The sequence below is a fragment of the Rhinopithecus bieti genome, unplaced genomic scaffold (genome assembly GCF_001698545.2).
Source record: "Rhinopithecus bieti isolate Rb0 unplaced genomic scaffold, ASM169854v2 scaffold_905, whole genome shotgun sequence".
NCBI lineage: Eukaryota > Metazoa > Chordata > Mammalia > Primates > Cercopithecidae > Rhinopithecus > Rhinopithecus bieti.
The window spans coordinates 1001599-1023332 of NW_016803348.1; the positions used below are offsets into that span (position 1 = coordinate 1001599).

General features: G+C 39.5%; 1 protein-coding gene across 1 annotated transcript in view; it reads right to left on the reverse strand.

The window, feature by feature from the left end:
- Positions 1–13819, reverse strand: part of SLC4A4 (solute carrier family 4 member 4) — a 350025-nt gene extending 336206 nt beyond the window's left edge. The window contains exons 1-2 of the mRNA XM_017879095.1: positions 13650–13819; positions 13228–13301 (exon numbers count right to left, since the gene is read on the reverse strand). Of these exons, the coding sequence (XP_017734584.1) occupies positions 13228–13301; positions 13650–13741 (166 nt within the window). The 5' untranslated portion in view covers positions 13742–13819. The remainder of the gene's footprint in view (positions 1–13227; positions 13302–13649) is intronic.
- Positions 13820–21734: the final 7915 nt, after the last annotated feature.

The following is a 21734-nucleotide window of genomic DNA, read 5'->3' on the forward strand; positions in this document are numbered from 1 at the left end:
AGACAGAGTCTTGCTCTGTTGCCCAGGCTGGAGTGCAGTAGCATGATCTCGGCTCACCGCAATCTCTGCCTCCCCGGTTCAAGTGATTCTCCTGCCTCAGCCTCCCGAGTAGCTAGGATTACAGGCATGTGCCATCACGCCCAACTAATTTTTTTGTATTTTTAGTAGAGGTGGGGTTTCACCATGTTGTCTAGACTGCTTTCGAACTCCTGACCTCAAGTGATCCACCCACCTTGCCTCCCAAAGTGCTAGGATTACAGGCATAAGCCACCATGCTCAGCCAAAATACAAGTAATTTGTTAGCTTATTATTCTCAAACCCATAAGAGTGTCCATCAGCAGCTCTAATAAGATACAAGCAAAGTAACATTGCTAATTTACTGGTATAAATACCAGCTCATGAAAAGAAAACCCTCTTCAAAAAGCACAGTGTAATCTTGCAGTTACCAGGGGGTAAACCAGCCCTTTATGAAATGTTTGCATGAGGGTCCTGACTCAGAACAAGGGATGATTTCTATTTTTATATATTGGATAAGGGCAATTTTTTACATAAAAAAATAATGTATGTGTTTATTAATAGATAATTACATATTACATATGTAATTTATGTACAGATAATTTTGAATACTGATGAGTAATTTATTTTAATTTTAATGCTACCAATTACATAGGACCAGGCATGCAAGCAAATGGCAAATGTGAGGGAAAACAGGGAAATACTTTTCGTCCCACTGAACTGCATGGGAATTTTATATACTGAAACCCTCCTAGAAATCCTCAAGGCAACCTGAGGTTCCCCAAGCAAGACTGATAAGAAATCTTAGCTTGGTACTTGATGTTTACTGAGCACAGCACTATTAATATTTAATACTTGATGATGATAATAATAGTGATAATCTCTAGGCAAGAACTAAGAGCTACAGAATAAAAGGTCTCAAAGGAGATGCAAGCTTATGATTGTTAGCTAGACTCCTGTCCTTTAGCTCAGCAAACATATGCATCTGTCTTCCAAGAGCTCATTTTTAACAAAAGAGTTCTATTAATTACAGTCTTAGATGAAGGTGAGGAGCCTAAGACAACACACTGAAGTTAAGCTTCCTTTGCAGTTTCCATTATTAATGGTCAATAATAAAGGCAAAAACTGACTGGCACTCTATAAAGTCTGAATTTGTGAATATGTTTATAGAAATACGACTTTAGTATTTTCAGTGATCATCAATTATTTGAAAAGATCTTAGCTAGAAAAACAAGAATTTCCTCGTAAAGTTACTTCAGGAATCTACCTTAAAGAATTAACGGAATTAAAAATCAGGTTACCCTATGTAAACCTCAGTTCCTGACGAGCTTTTCAATCTTCAAAGTTGATTCTCCAAAATAATGTTAACTTTCCTCTAGCAAAATCTTTTATATCCATATCTATAGATACAAAACGTATCTAAATCTATATAATTATATCTACATAGATATAAATTTACCCATACAAATATCCATACAAATATCTATGTATCTATCTGCTCATGTATTAAATCCTTTATAGATGAGATTATATATTAATATATATATATATAGATTTTTTAAGGCACATCTGAAATTATAAACATAGTCTCCCACTGTGTCTGGGTACCACATTAAAGGGATGCTCCATGAAATGTTGATCCTATTTCTCCGCTTCAACCCTTTTCAAGGTGAAAAACAAGCACAGTTTTTCTCATTCCCACCGCACCTTCCTAGCTCCTGATAATAATTCTAACTGTGTGAACACCTCTTTGTTCATCCAGAACATTCACTTAAGAGGAGAGGCAAAAGAGTCAACCTCAGACCTATTCTTAACTTGTCACTTAATGGGCAGATTTTAGACCATCTATCAGAGTTGAAGCTCTTCAACAAAGGCAGCACCTTCCAGTAACCTCAGCCTTCCTTAACTCTAGTCCAGAGCAAGGGTTGGCCAATCTCCACCGCCGATTTGGGGTAAAGTTTCCCCCAGGCTTTTAATGGCTCAACTGTCTCGAATTCCACAGAACACAGGTCTGTAATCCTTCACTTTGCTCCGACAAGACAGGGTAATAGAGACAAAAGGTCTCCTTAGGAAGACTACAAGCTAGCTAGGCAGTGTAAACAGTGCTCGGAGTGAACAGGGAGGGCTTCATCCTCAGTCGGTGAGAATGAACCCTCCACTTATCCCTACACCCAGAACCACCCCACAGGGGAATGCTGCATTGTAACATGCAGTACACAATGCCGTCAGACAAAATCCCACCTGTAAGCCAACACAGAGAACTGAGAGTTTCCATCATTTCTCTTTGGTCAGCCATGTGCAGCAAGTGAACGGAAGTAAGGGTTGGAAGATACAAACAATAGCTAATTCGATGGTCACCGATAACTGGATTTGCAATTGCAGGCCAGAGAGGCCAGCTTAGAGAGACACATAAACGCACACACTCACACTCTCATCCCAACCACATTGTCCATCTCTGACTCTATATGGCTTCTCTTTTTGGCAGTGGCCTAAGCCCTGGCGGGCAATAGGATGAAGAGTCCTTGGTTGCTATGGAAAGGTAATTTGCAATATAGTTAAATACACTCATGGTTAATCAGGTATCAACTAATTAATATAATATATAAATATTATATATAATTTTAATATATATTTATCTATTATCATACATTATATATCAATATGCAAATTATTTATATATGGTTATATATTTTATTGTATTAATAGATGAACATATTTTTAAAATATATAATGTAAAATGTTGATATAAATATTTAATATATAAATAATTAATTTATATTTGTTATAAAATATAAATATTACAGTTCACATCATTCCCTTCCCTCGCATACACATATGTAGGCAAATGAGATGTAGATAATATCATAGGGCTATAAAAATCACCCAGAAGTAAGGAAAGTGCTATGAGAGACTTCTGTTAGCCTAGAATCCCAGAATCTTCATGACTGTGGTTTTCCACATGCACCCAGGAAAAAGAAGGACGACATTCGTTGACACAGAAGCACATAATTATACTTTTAAAGTGGCCAAAAAATCACTTTAACTGGTTCAGCCTCTTCATTTACCAGTGATCTAACTAAAGCCAAACAGCCAGTTAATGACATATGGAGACTAGGACTCCTAGTGCCCCGGATGTATAAGCCTTCCTTTCCCATTTTTCCACTATCATGGTACCAGTCCTCCACCCATCCCTCCCATCCTCCACTGTCTGGAAAACATAGCCAAAAGAATAATAACGATTAATCCTTTCAAGTTAGTAATTATCGAGAAGGGAAAAATAGGCTCAGGATTCTCTGGAAATGTTTCTGTCTTAGAGTCATAGAATGACAAATTGAAATCCACAACCCTTAGTTTCATAAGCTGCTCCAAAATATGATAATGTTCTGGCTGGGACATCTGTCTTCCCACTTACCACCAGCGGTCATTCAAATGCTGAGGCCAGTCTTGTGTTTTCTTTCCCTCTCACCTCTCTGTACGCTCTTTCAACACCTTTTATTCCTTTCAGTTCTTTCCACTGCCTGTTCTTCCAGGTGCTTCTCCTAGTTCTCATCCATCTCCCTACCTAAATTCCTCTTCCTCTGCAGAGGGAATCAACCTCAAGCACACTCTTTTGGGATGAGCACGGCCTTGGGAAAGTCAGAACACCTAGATCCTTGTCCTAGTTATTCCAGCTCCTACCAGTGTTACCTCGAGCAAATCATTTAACTTCTTCATGGTTCCTCTAGCCATCTGCAAGCTGAGAATATTGAACTAAATTTTCTCTAAGATCCTTTCTAGTTCTAAAACATCTATAATAATTCCAAATATTTTAAGTAGTTAAGTGAAGTGGAGCACATAGAGGGAAAGGCTAAAAGTTTTCCAGCATCACCTTAAAGTCTCTTCCTAACTTCTCATAATGATAGTTGTCTCTTGGGCACTCTTCAGTCTACCCCAATTTGATTCCCAACTAACCATGACACGTCACCACATTGCTAACAAAAGTCACCAATCACCTTCTTTTTGCCAAATCCAGTAGCTACTATTTAGTCCTCATCTTACCGGACTTCAAGGCAGCATTCAGCACTGTCAATCACTAGCTCCTTATTTAAAAAGCCCTCTTCTCGGCCTCAGAGCCTTCACTCTCTTCCCGGTTTTCCTCCTACTTCTATGACTGCACTTTGTTAATCTCCAAAAGTTGGCACTTGCAGAGTCCAATCCAGTTCTGTTCTCACTCCATTCTTTGACCCTAGGCAATATCATCCATTCCTATGGGTTTAAATGCTAGCTATATGCCTAGGGCTCCCAGATTTATATCTCCATCCCTGTCCTTTCTTCTTAGCTCCTGCTTGTATAGTCAACTACCAGCTTCAGAGTTCTACTTGGATATCTCACAGGTGCTTCAAATTCAATATATACAAAAGGCTAAACTCCTATCATCCCCCACCACTCTTCTTCCAGTGTTCCCCATCTTACAAAATGGTACATGATCCCCCAAATTGCTCATAGCAGAAATCCAGAAGCAGCCATCCCCATCCATATATCCACCCATCAATTCAACACATTTGTCTCCATCTTTTTTGTCCCCACTCTTGTCCAACCCAAAATCATCTCTCAGTTGAATCCTGACAACAGCCCCCACACTTCTGTCTTTGCCGTCTTGGGACACTGTCTCCACCCAGGAGCCAAAAGAATCTTTTCTAAAATACAAATTTGGTCTTATCACTTCCCTGCTTAAAACCCTTCTGCAGTGTTTCCTTAGTGCACACTCAATAAAATTGTAACATTTACCATAACATAAAAGACCTTGAACTATCTGGGTCCTATCCACCTCAGACTACTCTCTCCCTGTTCACATGGTCCAGCTACCGTAGCCTTATTTCTGTTTCTCAAATGGGCCTAAGTCTTTCTCACCTCTGGACCTTCACACATGCCTGCCTGGAATGCTCCCGATTCTTCACCTAGCAAATTCCTTTTCCACTTTTAGGTCTCAATTTAATGTTATTCTGTAGGACACATATTCCCTGGCCTTCCATGTAAACTCACCTACATATGTGATACATCTCTAAAATTATCATATCAACTAACCTTATGTCCTTAAATAATGGCTGGTTTATTTGACTAAACAATAATCATGGTCCTAGTTACTATGTTACCTAACATTCAATGATACACATAAGCCTGGAAAAGCAACATATTAGAGGTCACACCTGCAACTGTTCTTACCATTTTGGTAGGCTTAAAGAAAAAAAAAAAAGGCATGGTCCATCAGTTAGTTAAATTTAGTAAGAAGAGTTAACATAAGTACTAATCAACTAATCTGTTGATTACCAGATATCACTATTAGCTTTAGTCTGACAGTGTTCTGCAGTCACAGCAACCATTGGTGAGAAAGTATTGTGCATAAAGATAAATTACATGCAATGATTACATGCAAGGGAGATAATACCTTAAAGTTATGGGGTTAATCCTGGGGGATTTCAAATTGCTTTACTTACATTCCTAGAAAAACTAGGAGATGAGAGGTGCAAATTCTATCTCCTTGTACAAAAAAACTGAGATTCAGAAATTAAGTAACTTCTTAATGGCCTACTGGAAGTATCAAGGTATTTTTCAGGTATTATCCAAAAATTCTTAGAGCATTTCTAGTAGGTGGCTAAGGAGACGGGTTACTCACTGCACTTTGCATGAAGAAGCCATAACCACAAGACAATGATTTGCTTTGTATTATCCAGAAAGGCAGCGGCAGACCAGGAACAGAAAAAGGTCCTGAGACTACTGGTCCACCACCATGTTCTCTGAACCATAGCACAGATGGAATAAAAGCGAGTAAAAACTTGAATAATCAGATACTAATTTAATTTGCCAAACACACGTATCCATTAGATTCAATCATGAGCTTTCATTCTACCTTGAACACATTTTCTTTATTTTTCAGTAGGAATCAAATTTCCTGTTGAAAATTTAATAATCAATTGGGGTTTGGCAGTAATTTAACCCATCTATAAAATATAATTCCATTCGTCTAAAGCTGATATACTGGCCAATATTACTAAAATTTAAAACCTCTTTTATTCCCAGAAGTTTTGGCCTGGTAAAAGTTACTGAGCATTCCACCATGAAAAATAGTCAATAAAATAATATTTCATGAGGTCTAAAAGTAGAGTCTGTTCTTCCAAAAATCAACAGAGTATGAAGAAAGGTACACACATTGGATATAGCCCTTTGGATAGCTGCCTTCTAATTCTAACTCTATGGAAAGGTAGAAACAATTTACCACATTTGAAAACTTTTTAGCTATTCAGAGAAACGAATTATTTAAGTCATCTATATTGCTGATTCAGTGGCTGTCACTCACCACCCTCACTACCTTCACCTTTCATCCCACCTGGCAATCAGCAGCTCCAGGGATGAGTGTTGGAACCTCCCGTGAACCTATGCCATCGCAGGCTCTCACCTCAGTCACCTAAATGCAATCAGCCAAAAGAGTAAAATAAAATAAAACAAAATAAAATGAAATCGCACCAGCAAGCTCATGACAGCAACAAGAGAGCCTCAACTGATCTTTATTATATTCTTGTTTTACTCATTCTCATCAGGCCCAATTCTCAGTTCTCCCAATGATTTCTAATCTTGTGGTGATAAAAAAGGGGAAATATTTAGTTCACGTTAGATAGTATTATTTCTACACTGTTGCATAATCTCATTTAATTGGCCCCTAAATTACATAATGGCCAGTAGGAAGCAGAATTATTCTAGTCTATGTGGCAGACAGGGGGAAATGCATTTCTATATGCATGTTTAAATACATATACACATACTAGACTCTTGAATCCTTCTCACTGGCAGAAAAATACTACATTCTTGAATCCGTTTTCCAAATGAAGCAACGTTGCAGGCTTTATTATACAATGGACAAGCATTTGTATTTTACCCAGTATACAATTATGGTAATATCCCTCTTCTTGGAAAAAAAGACAATTTAACAAATTAAGGATAATGTGTATCAGAGCAGTCTAACTGTGAAAATTAGATTTCATACCCAGAGCTTAAAGGATGAGAATGAGTCCAAAGGGAAACAGAGAGTAGGCCTTGGGAAATTTCACTGGATCATTCTGGCTTTAGTTTTCCAATATAAGAAGCAGTAGGTAAGCATGATTAGGAAGGCAAAGGACAGATGTAGGGAGAAATGAATTAAGCAAGTAAACAATATTTATGCCAGTTATAATTTTCAGAAAAGAAGATAATAACCAAAGAAAATTATTGGTGAGGCTGTATCCATCAGAAAGAAAAACAACAGAGAGTGGTGGAGTATAAAACACGCCTGTTCCTAATGCCAGGTACAGCAACAATTGCTGTTGGAAGTTCTTAAGAGTTCTAAGGTGAATGACATGCTCCACTGTTTCCATTTTACAAAGAGAAAAATCTATAATCTAAACTGTAAGTTGCTTCCTTCACCTATGCAATGATTTGACGATAGAGCAAGTTTTAAATTTTTATTCTCAAACTCATACTTAGCCACTCTGCTTTGACAACACATGAAAAAAATAAACAATAGAGACTCCCCAAAATAAATATCGAACAACATGTCTCACTAATATGACCAGATAAAAAAGCTTCTAAAAAGAAGCTCAATCTATAGACAAAACTGCTGTAAATGTACTATTTCAGAATTTCTGGATCCTTGCCAAATGCAATGCAAGTACCAAGTGCAATCTGCTATGGCTTAATTGCCATCAAAGAACACCAACACCTAGGATAGGAAATGGCTTCAAGACGGCTTTAGCCCATACTACACTACCAGGGAGTTCTCTACAGCTGGAAAATTCTCAGAAGGAATGTCGGATTCTAGTTTCAAAAACACGGAACTATCATCAGCCTTCCTTGAAGTGAAAGAAATCTATATATAAATATTTAACTTCCCTGACACAGCAAGAGGTGTCAGGCAGCTACAGAGCTAAGTGCTGCATACTTGAGGACCTCTGGCCAGCGTTCAGCTGAGGCCATGAGTAGAAAGGAGCAGGGAGTTGGGAAAGGTCTGCATGGGCTCAACCTTTTCTGGGAAACCTATGTTGCTATTCAAGTACCAACTTTTAAAAACCTCACTGCATTTCTTTAAAGCAGTCCAATGTGTGGATACATTGTTTCTTTTAAGAAGGCTTTTCCTTTAGCAGTATTTGCCCAAGAGTTTCCTCTGTACACACTGTTTTCTGAGCAATTAGAGTGAACAGCAGAGAAGAGGTCAGCAAAATGCAACCGGACACTTATATCTAGTGCTCAGAATAGCCCCAGTCCCAACTTGGCCCCTCCCTTCCCATCCGATAGGTTTTCATTCACTCCTTCTCGGCAATTACGTTTTATACCATTGTAATTATTAAAAAATGTCTACCAGGTCCCACTTTTTTTTAGAAAAAAATACTACCTTCTCCAATACACACGAGTAGATCATTACAATATCCTCTAGCAAGAAATAGGCTTAAGTCATGATTTCATGTCTGTAAAATGTTGAGGTCTTGACTTCCAAAAAGACAAAAGCCTCCATTTCATCATTTTAGTCTGTCTCTTCAAAAAACATACTAGAAGAATGAAAAAGTTTGATAAAGCAGAGGTGTTTAGGCCCTTCTTTTTCTTATCAGTATAAATATATAAATGATATGTCAATGATCTTTGCAAAATCAAACAGGAGTAATATACCAAGGGTAAGATGAGAGGCTCTATCATTTCATTTGAATAAGAGAACTAAGATAACCAAAATTCTTTTTTCTTTTTCTTTTCTCTTTTCTTTTTTTTGAGGCAGGGTCTCACTCTGTCACCCGAGCTGGAGCGCAGTGGCACAATCACAGTTCACTGTAGCCTTGATCTCCTGGGCTCAAACGATTCTCCCACCTCAACCTCCTGAGTAGCTGGGACTACAGGCATGCACCACCACACCCAGCTATGTTTTTTATTATTATTTTTCTGTAGAGATGGAGTTTCGCCATGGGGTTTCGTCATGTTTTCCGGGATGTTCTTGAACTCCTGCCCTCAAGTGATCCTCCCACCTTGGCCTCCCAAAGTGCAAGGATTATAGGCATGACCACAACGTCAAGCCTTGACAACCAAATTTCTAACAAAATTTTTTGAAAAATAGATAAAAGGATTATACAAAGTGATTCTACATAAACTTTATTTAGTTTATGTTATATATTTATTTATTCATTCTTTCTTTTAACAAATAATTAGTGAATATCTACCCTGTCCCAGACCCTGACAGATTTTTTTTACTTTTCCTGAAAACGATCCTCCTGTAAATTCCATGCATTTTCAACTACACTCCCTCTTAATGTCCTTCACCAGACATGTGAATTTGTAGAATTATTCTTCCATTGGGACAGATGGTTGCACACTTCCCACTGCATTAAGTTTTGAATGGAAGAGGAAAACCAGCACAATATAGCATAATAGTTTTAGGAGAGTACTGACCAAGCCTCAAAAATGGAGACACATTTCAGCCAATACTGTGTTACTGCATTTTATATTTTCTGAGTTGTTGGTTGAACTTGATGTTAAGAAGAGGCCCCTCCTCATGAAGTCAGAGTTGCCAAGGCCTGCTGGGAGTTACCTAGCCTTGCAGAGCCAAAGCCTTATCTCAAAGGATAAGGTGGAGTTTGCTCTTTTCCCCATTGCAAAATATGAGACTATTAAGTAATCTGTTTATATCATACAGATCCAAAATCCTCGCTGGCTTTTTTAAGAATAAAACATCCATAGGATTTTCTTCTGCTTGGAAAAAGCTACCTGGGACTGACTCTTCCTCTCTCAACCCTCATTCGCCCTCTGTAATTAGCAATTTCCCCCGTCTACGTTTGAAATGAAAAGCGAGTGGTTGCTCCTCTTGGTCAGCACTTCTGGACCATTCTGGTAATGTTAATTTGTCATCCATAGACCAATTCTGTGAAAGCGTGGAAGGGCCTGGGTGGGAGCTGGGGCATTGTGATAAATAAATAAATGTGAATACCTGAAATACTGACATTTTAAAATAAGTTTATCCACAGTAACCACTCTCCTCCAAAAAATGTTAACTTTACAAAACCATGCATAGTACAAGGTAACCAGTGGAAGAGCAGATTTAAAGGCTTCTATTTCTTTTAAAGATTAAAATTGGCACTTGGTTTCATTTTGAAAGAGTATCTCTTTAAGCCATTAACACATGAAGAAAATTATGTGACAATGAGGTTTAGGTCTTTAAATATATGCCACATAGTTCATTATTTAAACAGATGACTCCTCTTCTGACTCACTCCATGCTTAGTGAGTTTTGCAGTTGATGGTTTTCTATTAAGTTTTTAGAATGTGGATTAAGTGTCATGCCACCCACTGAGAGTAAAGTTGAACAAGGTGAACTGAGGGCGTGGTTTGAAGTCTCTCTCTTCAGAACCACAGCATTCAAAGGAACTAAGAGAGAGTATCTGGCTCTTCTTGCCTTCAGGCTGAGCTGAATCCAATCACCCCAAATTAGGGGACCCTAAGCATTTTTAAAGCATGAATATTTTAAAGTAACAAGAACCATCAGACCTTAGTTACTTTAATAATCACTTATTGGGAATACATCTTATTTATGCAGATAACTGTAAAAAACAAAGCTTTATTTTAAGTTGACTTTGCCAAGAATGTTTACAAACATTGTAAACTTCTACGTTTATCCTAGAAGCAAGAGAAATAACTACTTGCATAAAAGGAAATGTAAATAATAATATAAAGGTAAAGTGTTCCAGCTCTTATCTTTTGAATTCTGACCCTTAAAACTGGGGCATTCACCTCTGCCATAAATGTGCCAGGAAGCTACTTTAGAATAGAGATAACAGTTTGCTTTTCTTCAAATACTCTCTTCTCTATGTAATTAAAAATATGAGATGGACTCATATTCTTGGGAAAAAAACATTCCCCTCAAAATATGAATACTTCTTAGCGGTCTTGACATAGGCCATCTGTTTCTTCATTCTCAACCACTGGAAGCATGGATGTGCCATAAAACCCCTGTCCATTTCAACTGTTTTATACTATCACCTAGAGTTACTATAAAATCTAAGACCTCCCACCCCACCAATAAAGCAAGGTGAAAAGGGGAGGGTCAATTGGGAGAACAACAAATTAAAAATGAACAATTTTGTGCATTTCTAATGAACAGTTACTATAATTTCAAGGCTAGTATTGTAAGACAGTCAGCACTGTTGAAAGTTACCCACAAAATAATCCATAAGCAATCTTCCTACAGGACTCAGGACTCAGCAACAGGCAACTAACTATCTGAGCATGTCTTGAAAGAAATGTAGTCAGCTCAAGTGTCAATCAACGTGAAAGACAGTCACTAAAATAGAGGTCTTATAAGAACAGGAAAATACATAAATCCATTCGGGAGCTTTAATCATCACAAAACCAACACATTTCTTGAATTTTACAGATGTGTTTCTACCACCTTAGGTTGTCTTTCTGTTTCTTCTTAAAGACACCTGGCTACAGATTTGTGTGCTACTCATTTATGTTGTTGTCTTAACTTTGTGCTTGAAAATCAAGGGAAATACTTCAGGAAATGCACTTAGTCAAAGTCTTAAGAAACAGTATACAATATCCTATTGCAGTAGAGTACTGTCAATCCTACAGACCTTACGAACTCAAGAAGTGATTTACATCTCTTGTGAACCTAGCTAGAACACTATTCTCAAAGGAAAACACACGCACACAGTATATGTCACTCCCAAGCTTTTTCTACTTCAATTGTCTTAAAACTATAGGCTATTTGCTCAAAGCTACATTATTTCTTATATCCATATGCTAAAACTTTAATACTTATATCCCCTCTTTGACACTGGGACAGTGACAGAGTCCCTAAAATGATGATTTAACATCATGGATTCCAAGAATCTTAAGACAAAAGTTTTACTATTTTGCTTTCACCAGCTTGACATTTTCCCACAGCATGTTGTAAAAATGCAAGGAACCCATAAAACAATATGAAAGAAAATACTGTCGTTTCCGTTTTCCTAAGAAACTTAGGCATCAAATTCGTATTAGTCAGCCTCAAGAGCATAAATGCGGGAAGTTGAGGTGGGGGTGGAGGCGCCAATCCTCTAACACCACATGGGCAGAAGAAACTCACTAAAGAAACATGAGAAACAACATAATGGCCACACTATTCAAACTGTTCCAAGTGGCACAGGAGAATCACTTGCCCCATACCTGGTGTTCAGTCTGCTTGAAGAATCACTCCAGAACATACAATACTGACTCTCTTTTACCCAAGCCCACCACCCTCTGGTTCAAGTTTGGGGCTGGCACTAAATGCTTACCACATGGCACCGGTCAGGCCAGAATCTCCAAAACACAGATGAATTGTCTTTCAGGTGACTTTAAAGGGTGAGATTGATCACATGATTCACCTGCAACTTTCATTTAACTTTGAGTACTGCCTAGAACCCTGATTTTAAAAAAAATCTCACTATAAATATTAATAATAACATATATCTGTGATGCCTTCATATAATTATTTTAATAAATATTAATTCAGCTTTGCCTTCCATCAAATAAATAGCATTATTCCCACTTACTGATAAGTCAGGAGACAGGAAAAGGGAATGCCTGCTGAAAGTATTATAGCACCAGATAAAACATAACTCTTCTTTAGTTTTTAACAGGCACTAGGAAACATCAACAAAAGAGATCCTTGAAGTTTTTTCAAGTAAAAAATGCTTGTCCATCTTTTCCTAACTGAAACTCATCCATGATTACCACTCTTAACATCTTCATCTTAAACCCATTTTTCCTGCAACAATGGTATCATTATCCTTCTGTAATATCTATATCTTTACACTACAAGGTACAAGAAAGAATATTAAAGATGCTGCTGAATAGACTTATATAAATCTAGCAGCTTTCTTGAATTAGTCATTGGAAGGTGGTTAGTATTATCTGGTAAAATGTTTATTTCTGATAAAGAGGCGCAGCTAACATAGGCACTTACTTTAAAATAAGACTTTTTTAAAAACCAGGCAAGACCCATTTTCAATCAGATTCTGATGGTCCAGTGAAGTTCTTAAAATTACTTTCTGTGTTGAAGCAAAATGTAGAGATTGATGAAACTATATAGAAAAGGTTTGGTGTTTCATTTTAAAAATGTAAGATCTATGAAATTCATGAATGTTATTATCTATAGAGACATATGTATGTCAACAGACACTTTCCCAGACCCGTAAAGCTCACCTTCTACTTCTTCTTCATCACACACATGCTTGAGGAAGGAAGCCCCTCTGTCCAGGACAGCTTCATCCTCCATCCTATAGTAATAAAAAAGAAAAAAAGAATGCTCAGACTTCTCCTGGAGCGAGCCACTTGCAGCAGCCCAGCTTCTGGGCAGGTTAACCTGCAAGCTGTTGTTCATGTTAGCAGGGCAGAGTCACTCTTCTTCTGGTGTCTGCTACTGCTTCACGCAGCTCCTCTCATCTGGTGCTCGAGAATATGCCGGTCCCACATAGCTTCAGTTCTAACCTTGAGAGGGCACCCACATAGACAGGTAAGAGAAAATAATCCCAATCCTGTAGGCAGGATGTTGGGGGCTCTCTCCTTTAGGGTTTTAAATTTTTTTAAAAAAAAAGGATGAAAGCAAAAAAAAAAAAAAAAAATACCAAGAGAGGAAGTTTGGTGTGTCTGGAGTGCTCGTGATGATCGTTTGTGGAAATCCAGCTTCAGTGCTTAGCTCTTTAAACACCCACTGCATAAAATGTATACCCTCACACACACACACATGCACACCCACCCACACGCAAAAAGCGACAGGGAGTTAGGCTAGTGCACAGTGGGAGCCTAGCTTCCAGCCAGCCTCTTAATACCAGCACAGCCCAGTATTCTCTGTTGAGTGGCAAGCTTTGAGTCACATGTTGGCCTTACGGAAATCTGACATCTGAGGATTATCCAGCAACCCGGCTTCGGCAATACACACAGATACATGCCACCCATTCATTCATTTTCCACATTCTTATCACACATCTTTCTCTATGTATATCTGCCCTGTTAACTCTTCCCTGAAGGGCACAAAGTTCTTCATTTTGCAACCACATTATGCTGTCCTCCTGTCTCCTTACATAATAGGATCTACTCTGCAATTTCATATGCTAAATAAGACCTCAGAATCCATCCAAGGAATGACGGCGTTTTAAGGGCCTCCCGATGCCAAACATGCTTCTAGTTTATAGAATGAGTTAAGGTTTATTTCCATACTCTGCAGCTCCTTTTCATTGCATTAACTTTGATATACAGAATTCCATGAGCTCTATTTATAGTGAAAGCAGAAAGAAATCCTGAATTGCTCAAATGCTGCTTGTATAGTACCAGTCTAGAAACAAAGAACTTTCTCTGGGGACAGCTGCTCTATGTCATACCGTACATGAGCCCTGCCAGAGAACCAAATGTTCATTCTGTATTCTATTCATCCAATTATATGCTCAGGCATTGAATATTGTAGGTCTGTTTTCCATATTGTCTGTATAACTTATTCTTGTGCTTCAGATATTTGTTATATCTACGCAGATGTGCATTGAATTCATATTTTTGTCCTTACTATTTTAGAAGCAAATCCATCTCACAAAGCAACCATCATAACATAAAGAGTCAGAATTTGGTGTCAGGTAGTCCCCGGTTTAAGAAATCTAGCTCATCACTTAATAGGTGTGCTACCTGGAGCAAAGTTTTTAGCTTTTTTGAGCCTCAGTTTTTCCATCTATAAAACTGGGGTAATAATATCAACCTTGCATTGATTCAACACAATAATATCAACCTTGCACTGAAGGCTTTGAGAGTCGAATTAGGTAACATACAGAAAAGCACACAGTGCAGGACTTAGCACATACTACATGTTTAATTACTGTAAGTTTCCTTCCTTTCTGTTTCCTTCCTTTTCACCCTGGCAATCCATACATCATTTTCCTTCTCTGTACTCAAACTAAAAATAGAAATCTGAATGCAAGCAGGATATGGGTTGGCCATCAAGATTTCAGTGGAAAAGAAAATTCCTTGAAGATTTGAGGTCGGGCATGATCATGGCTCACACCTGTAATCCCGGCACCTGTAATCCCTCGGGAGGCCAAGGGAGGCAGATCACTTGAGGTCAGGAGTTACAGACCAACCTGGCTAACATGGTGAAACCCCATCCCCACTAAAAATACAAAAATTAGCAGGACACAGTGGTACACGCCTATAATCCCAGCTACTCGGGAGACTGAGGCAGGAGAATAACTTGAACCCAGGAAGCAGAGGTTGCAGTGAGCCGAGATCGCGCTACTGCACTCCAGCCTGGGCAAAAGAGTGAGACTCCATCTCAAAAAAAAAAAAAAAGACTTAAGAAGTCAAGTCATTTATCAACTTCTCTAAGCCTCTGGTTCCCATGAAAATTAAATGATATAGTATATTCACTGATTCAGCAAATATTTATTTAGTGCCTGCTATGTTCCTCATACTCTTCAGAGAGAGGGAAATATATCTGTGAATCAGAGAGACAAAGTTCCCAAGCAATTAATAGTGAATAGATGAACAAGGTAATCTCAGATAGCATTAAGTACTTTGTGGAAAATAAAATGAGGCAGGGACTGCTTGGCATAGGGTGGTTCACATGAGGCTTCTGGATGACAACTGAGCAGAGACAAAAATGACAGGAAGGAATCAGTACTGTGAATATTTGCAGGTAATGTGTTCCAAGCAAAGGGAACAGCAAGTGCAAAGGCTTTAAGGTGAAGACAAGTTTAGGATGTTCCAGGAACAGAAACAAAGTTAGTACAGCTGGACAGGGCCTGAAGGTCAACTTTAGGAGATGATACTGATTGGGGCCACAGTATCCAGGGGAAGGAGTCAGAATTTTAGGTGTTATGAGAGCCACGGAAGAGTTTTAAAATTGAGAGTGACTTGACTGTTTTTCATTTTTAAAAGATCACCCTGAAAATGGACAGTAAGGGGACAAGAGAAATTAAGAAATTATCGCAGGAGCCAGGGGAAGGCTATGGGAGAAACAAATTATTGGGGAACAAATCAAGAGTTCTATTTAGCCACTTTAAGAATAAGATGCTTATTACACATGAAAAAGGAGCCATTGGGCATACAAGTAGATGTCTGAGTCTGGAGCTCAGAGGCTCAGGATTAGAGATAAAAATTAGGAAATCAATGAATAAAGCTGGTACCTGAAGCTATTACTAGATGAGATCATCCAGGAAGAAAATGTAAAAATCAAGGAGTGGACCCAAGACCAAGTGTTGAGGCATGCCGACATTTACAAGCAGAGCAGAGGAACAAAAACAGTCAATGAGGTAAGAGGAAATCCAGGCAAGAGTGATGTCAAGGAAGTGACAAAAGGAGGAGAGCACTGCTACCGAGTGGCTGAGAAAGATGGAAAGAGAGGTGTAAAAAGCACTTTAGTCATGATCACCAATATCTTCTGATTGCCAAATATAATTTTTACATACCACACACAGTAGCAGACACAGAGGAGGCATTCAATAGTTCTCTTTTCTTTTCTCTTTCCTGCATTCATTCATTCAGTCAATATTTACTGGATACTACTACTATGCTCCAGGCACAAGCCAAGGCACTAGAGTTACAGTGAGCAAGACAAACAAGGTGCCTAACGCAATCACATCCACCTTCTCAAAGATTACCCTTAGCAATCCAGGCAAGTAAGTTCAAAAGGCAAGAACCCATCCATTATACATTTGTAGACACAGATAAGGATGACAGTTTAATGAGGAAATTTTCTTAAAAGACCTCAGAAGCACAACAAAATCCTGAAGCCCTGTGCTACTGCACGTACATTAATAGTGCCAGCTCCCCTTTAGAAAACAGAGTGGTTTAGCTCACATTAACCCTTTCCAGTCCTATCAGAACTAACCCTTTCCAGCCTATAGAGTCCAACACAATTTCATGCGGAACATCATTTCTGCACCTCACTATAAATCAAACTGATCCTAAAGTCTTTTGTTGTCTTTTTTCAAATTTCCTAACTAAAATGTTTAGCCTTTGTGCCTAAGCCATTCCCAAAATTGCATGCAACAACCAAAGAAGTAAAAGAAGAAAAGCTGACACAGTTGCTCAGCCTGCTTTGAGTGGGAGGACTGCTTGAGGCCAGGAGTTCCAGACCAGTCTGCGCAACATAGCAAGATCCATCTCTGAAATTTTTTTTCAAATTAGCTAGGCGCAGTGTTGCGCACCTGTAGTCCCAGACACTTGGGAGACTGAGGTGGGAGGACTGCTTGAGCCCAGAAGTTCAAGGCTTCAGTGAGCTATGAGTAGGTCACTGCATTCCAGCCTGGGTAATGCAGTGAATTCCCATCTCTAAAAGAAAAAAGAGAAACAGAAAGAAAGAGAAAATGAAAAGCAGCAACAACTGGAGGGGATAAGAGAATAGTTCAGAAAAACCCCCTTCCTAGGCTAAGAAAACCATCCAGCCTAACTGAGGCACTGTCACTATGTTCCATCTGAGTTAGAGAGTGAGAATAATGATTGGTGCATTCCTTGGCTCTTTGATGCATATTTCACATTCCCTCCAAGACTATACATAGCAAGTAATTAGAAACTTCGTTCTTTCTGACAGACAATGCAGAGCATCTCAAAGCAGCCTCTTCCCTGCAGGAAGAAAAAAGGCATGAGTGAAGCAAACGGAAAATATAAAACCTGCACACCCACAGCGGCCTTTCCCCACAGCCGCCCTCAGTCCTCCTTAGAAGTAAGTCCAGCCTGGTGCACCTAGCCTTCTGCACAAAATACAGGAATTCAGCACCTTTTCTTCATCTTCACACTACAGATGTCAATTATTTGGGCTTGTGTCCCTCTCCACCGCAAATCCTCTCAGCAGTTGCTTGCTATTATTAGTAAGACAGAGATATATTTTAAAATAACCATCTGACCCAACTAGTTCCTCTTTCTATCAATAGGAAGAAATTAACTTATCCAGTCCTTAATCAGGCCCTCAAACCCATTCTTAAAAGTTCCTTTCACACACCCTGCATTCGCTGAAAACAAAGAAGGGAAGAGCATGCTTCTAAAAAGCTCCTGGGTTGCTCACATCACCAGCATGAGGCAAAGTTCAGAATAGATTTGGAAGCTTCTCACCAGCATCACGGGGATAAGGGTCACACCAGACAGTATAAAATCCACTCAGGGCCAATAATGCCTTCCCCCAGCCAGGCCTCTGACTGTACAAGTTCTACCCTTTCTACGGAAGTCCACACCCAAAGCAAGGTTTTTCTTATTCTCCGTTATTCTGGGACACCAAAATGATTTAACTGTAACACGTCAAATCTACTGCCAAATGGACCGGCTTTTACCAGCCGGTCCTAATCACTGAGCAGGCTCGTAAGGGTGACTTAAGCCCAGCATGAGAAACATTTGTGCAAAACTGTCAGCCATTGGGTCTTGAGCACCCATCTACATTCCACCCCTCTAAGTTCCCACCCCCAGAGCCCATGCCAACTGCCAACGTGCTCACCAGCTAGTCCACACAGCGCAAGCAGCTGCCACTCAGCCAGTCAGCACGTGGCAGACCGCCAGCACACAAGTTTCAGAATGCAAGCCTGCCCTGTCACAGTGCTGCTAAAGGTTGAAGGTCTTCAAGTGTGCTAGCCTTTAGATTTGCCTCACTTGCCCTCCCACCTCCCTTCTCCCATCCCTCCCCTGTTACGCCTCCTGCTGTAGCATTTCACTTGTCTCTATAGTAACAGCATCTGGTTTCAGGGTTAAAACTTTATACAGCACATTTCTCCTCCTAGCCTAAGCTTTTGCCAAAGGATGCAGTAGCAAAAAGCCTGCTGCTTTACCGTGGAGCCACCTGTTTCCCTGCCACCCCAGGATTGCAGCTACTTTGTAAACTGTAGGATGAAAGCGACTACAGTACTGAGCCCAGGGGAGGCGAAACAGAGCCTCCAACCCTGGCACACTGGCTGGTGTGTAGAGGATCCACTCCGGGGCTTGTATACCCAATCCCAGAGCTAGCCCACTCTCTTCCACAGCCTGCTCTGCACTTAATGATGCTGCACATGGATCAAGTTCATAGCAGGGCTTTTTGATTGCATCCCAAGAGGCACCGGGGATGGCACCCTAGAGAGTAGCAGGGCACCAGTGTTTAACATGCCCATACCAGAGTTTCATATCACTGTTTCTCTCCATGCGTACAGCATAAAGTTTATTAGCTAATCTTGTATTTCAACTCATCCCACTTTATCCTCACCAGCTTGGTCTGTTTACAACATCCGGTGAACCCCATAATCTCTCACTTCACACAGCTTTCCCATGCATAGCCAATGTTTAAACAGTTCTTTACACACATGCCCACACACACACCAAAGTGACGCACACAGGGGAGTGACAAATGCTAGCAAGTGAAGAGTTTTATTATTAGCCATTTTTGTCATGAAAACTAAGTGTATACAAAGGCCTTTACTTGAGGACTACAGTCTCAGAGTTCAAAAGCAGGCTGTCCCTGTTACTTGGCTAATCTTGGATCAGATGAAAGATAAAATCAGCATTTCACAGGTCTTTTCAGGAGCTATACAGAATATAACAATCAGTACCGACATCTAAAATTATACACTGATACACCCATTTCTGAGTTCTATTCCCTATTCAAATCATGTTTAAGAAGTGGGGGACTACTTCCATTATAAACCATTTGCAAACGAGATTTTTTTTTCATGATTCTAAACTTCACAGCATTTTATTGGTGCTTTTGTTGCTTTGTAAAATCTGCCATGCACATTTTCAACATACAGATGATGAACAAGACACAATTCTCTAAGCCACAGGCAACAGGGAAGAGCAATCTCAGTGGCTGCAAAGTGCACTGCCATCTTTTGGCAACATGTGTTCACTACAGGGAACCGAAGGGCAAGAAAAAGCTGCAACCATTCCCTTTAAAACTTCACAGGGGCTCTAAGAAGGCCTTTCATTCCCACAGGAAGTAAGACAGAACACAGTTGCTGACTTAACTGTGCAGACAGCTGGAGCTCTGGACATCCACACTGGGTGAAAGGGACATCGGTGCAGCAAAACTCACAAGCATGACTGATTGCAGTGATGACTCCCAGAGATCAGCCGGCAACAAAGCGAAGTCATTCTCCTTCCCAGAGCACCCTAATCAGCCTGGAAATTTACACGGGCCCAGGGCCAGAGGGAAATAGGTGAGAGCCCCACACAAAATCAGACTGAGAACTGGATAAAAGGTGAAAATGCAACCCAGAGCAGGATCACGCCAAATCCAATTCTGGATTTATGAACTGTATTAAAAGTTCATTTGTACTCCTGGGCACTTATCCCAGAGAAATAAAAACTTACGTTCACCCAAAAACCTGTACATGAATGTTCACAGCAGCTTTAAGTATAGTAGAAAACTCCAGAATTAATCCACATGTCTTTCAACAGGAGAGTGGTTAAACTATGGTACATCCATACCATGGAATACTGCTTAGCAAGAAACATGAACAAACTATTGATATACACAACAATTTGAATGAATCTCCAGAAGCTTATGCTGAGTGAGAAAAGCTCATCCGAAAAGGTTACAAACTATATTATACAATTTATATGGAGTGACAAAATTTTAGAAATGAAGGACAGATTTCGAAGGACAGATTTCGAAGGACAGATTCATGTTTGCCAGGGGTTAAAGATGGAGGTATTTGTTGTTAACAAGGGCAACACGAGGGACCCCTGTGGTTGGCTCTATTCAGTATCTTATCTGTGGATCAACACAGGTGATAAAATTGTATAGAACTTAATACAGACAGAGAAGAGAGAGAGAAAGTCGTACATGTAAAACAGGAAATGTGAATAAAGTTTGGTGAATTGTATCACTGCCAATAACCTGGTTATGATATTATACTACCGTTTTGTAAAATGTTAACCTTGGGAAAAACTGGCAAACTGGAGCTTTTCTGCACTAGTAACCTCTCTGTATAATTTCTCAAATATGCATTTGAATCTACAATTATCTCAATAAAATTTTCAATTTAAAAAAGCTCATTTGTAACTCTGTTTTTTAATTTCCCCTAGAAGCATTATTCTACACGGTGGTCAGGTCCACCAACACAGATGCAGAATCAGGCAAAACTGAATACAAAATCCCAAATGCACACTTTGCTAAGTGTGTAAGCTTAGAAAGTTAACTAGCCTCTCTCACTTCACTGTCTTTTAAAATGGGCTTATACCACTTCAGAAGTTAGTTTAGGGAATTAAATAATTTCCTAAATAAATACAACCAGTTTTAGTTAAATAAAATATAAAGTTCATAGGGCCCAGAGAATAGAGTATTAATACTCCTACAGACCCAGAGGTCATGATTCTGTCTCATGAGCAAAGGCACGGGATTTTTGACTAAGGAGACTACAGATAAACTGTTCCTCAAACTACTAGGATCAAACTCTCCCTTTCCATCTTCTCCATGCTAGGATTAGGTCTCCTAAACTCTGTCTTCAGATTGTTGATTGATTTCTGAAAGGCTGGAGCAGGCTCAGTAACAAAGGACAAAAAAATAACTGATAGGAGGACGGAGACAGAGACTCTGGGGTGAGAAAAGGCTCGGAGGCCAGGAGAGGTGACCGATAAAGAGAGAAAGCGCTTGTGGGGAGGGTACGAAGTGCTGAAAGGAGGACTTCGTTCATGACTCCTCAGGACATTCCCTGACTTAGCCTGCACTCACACTCACATGCTCCTTAATATTTTTAATGGACTATCTCATG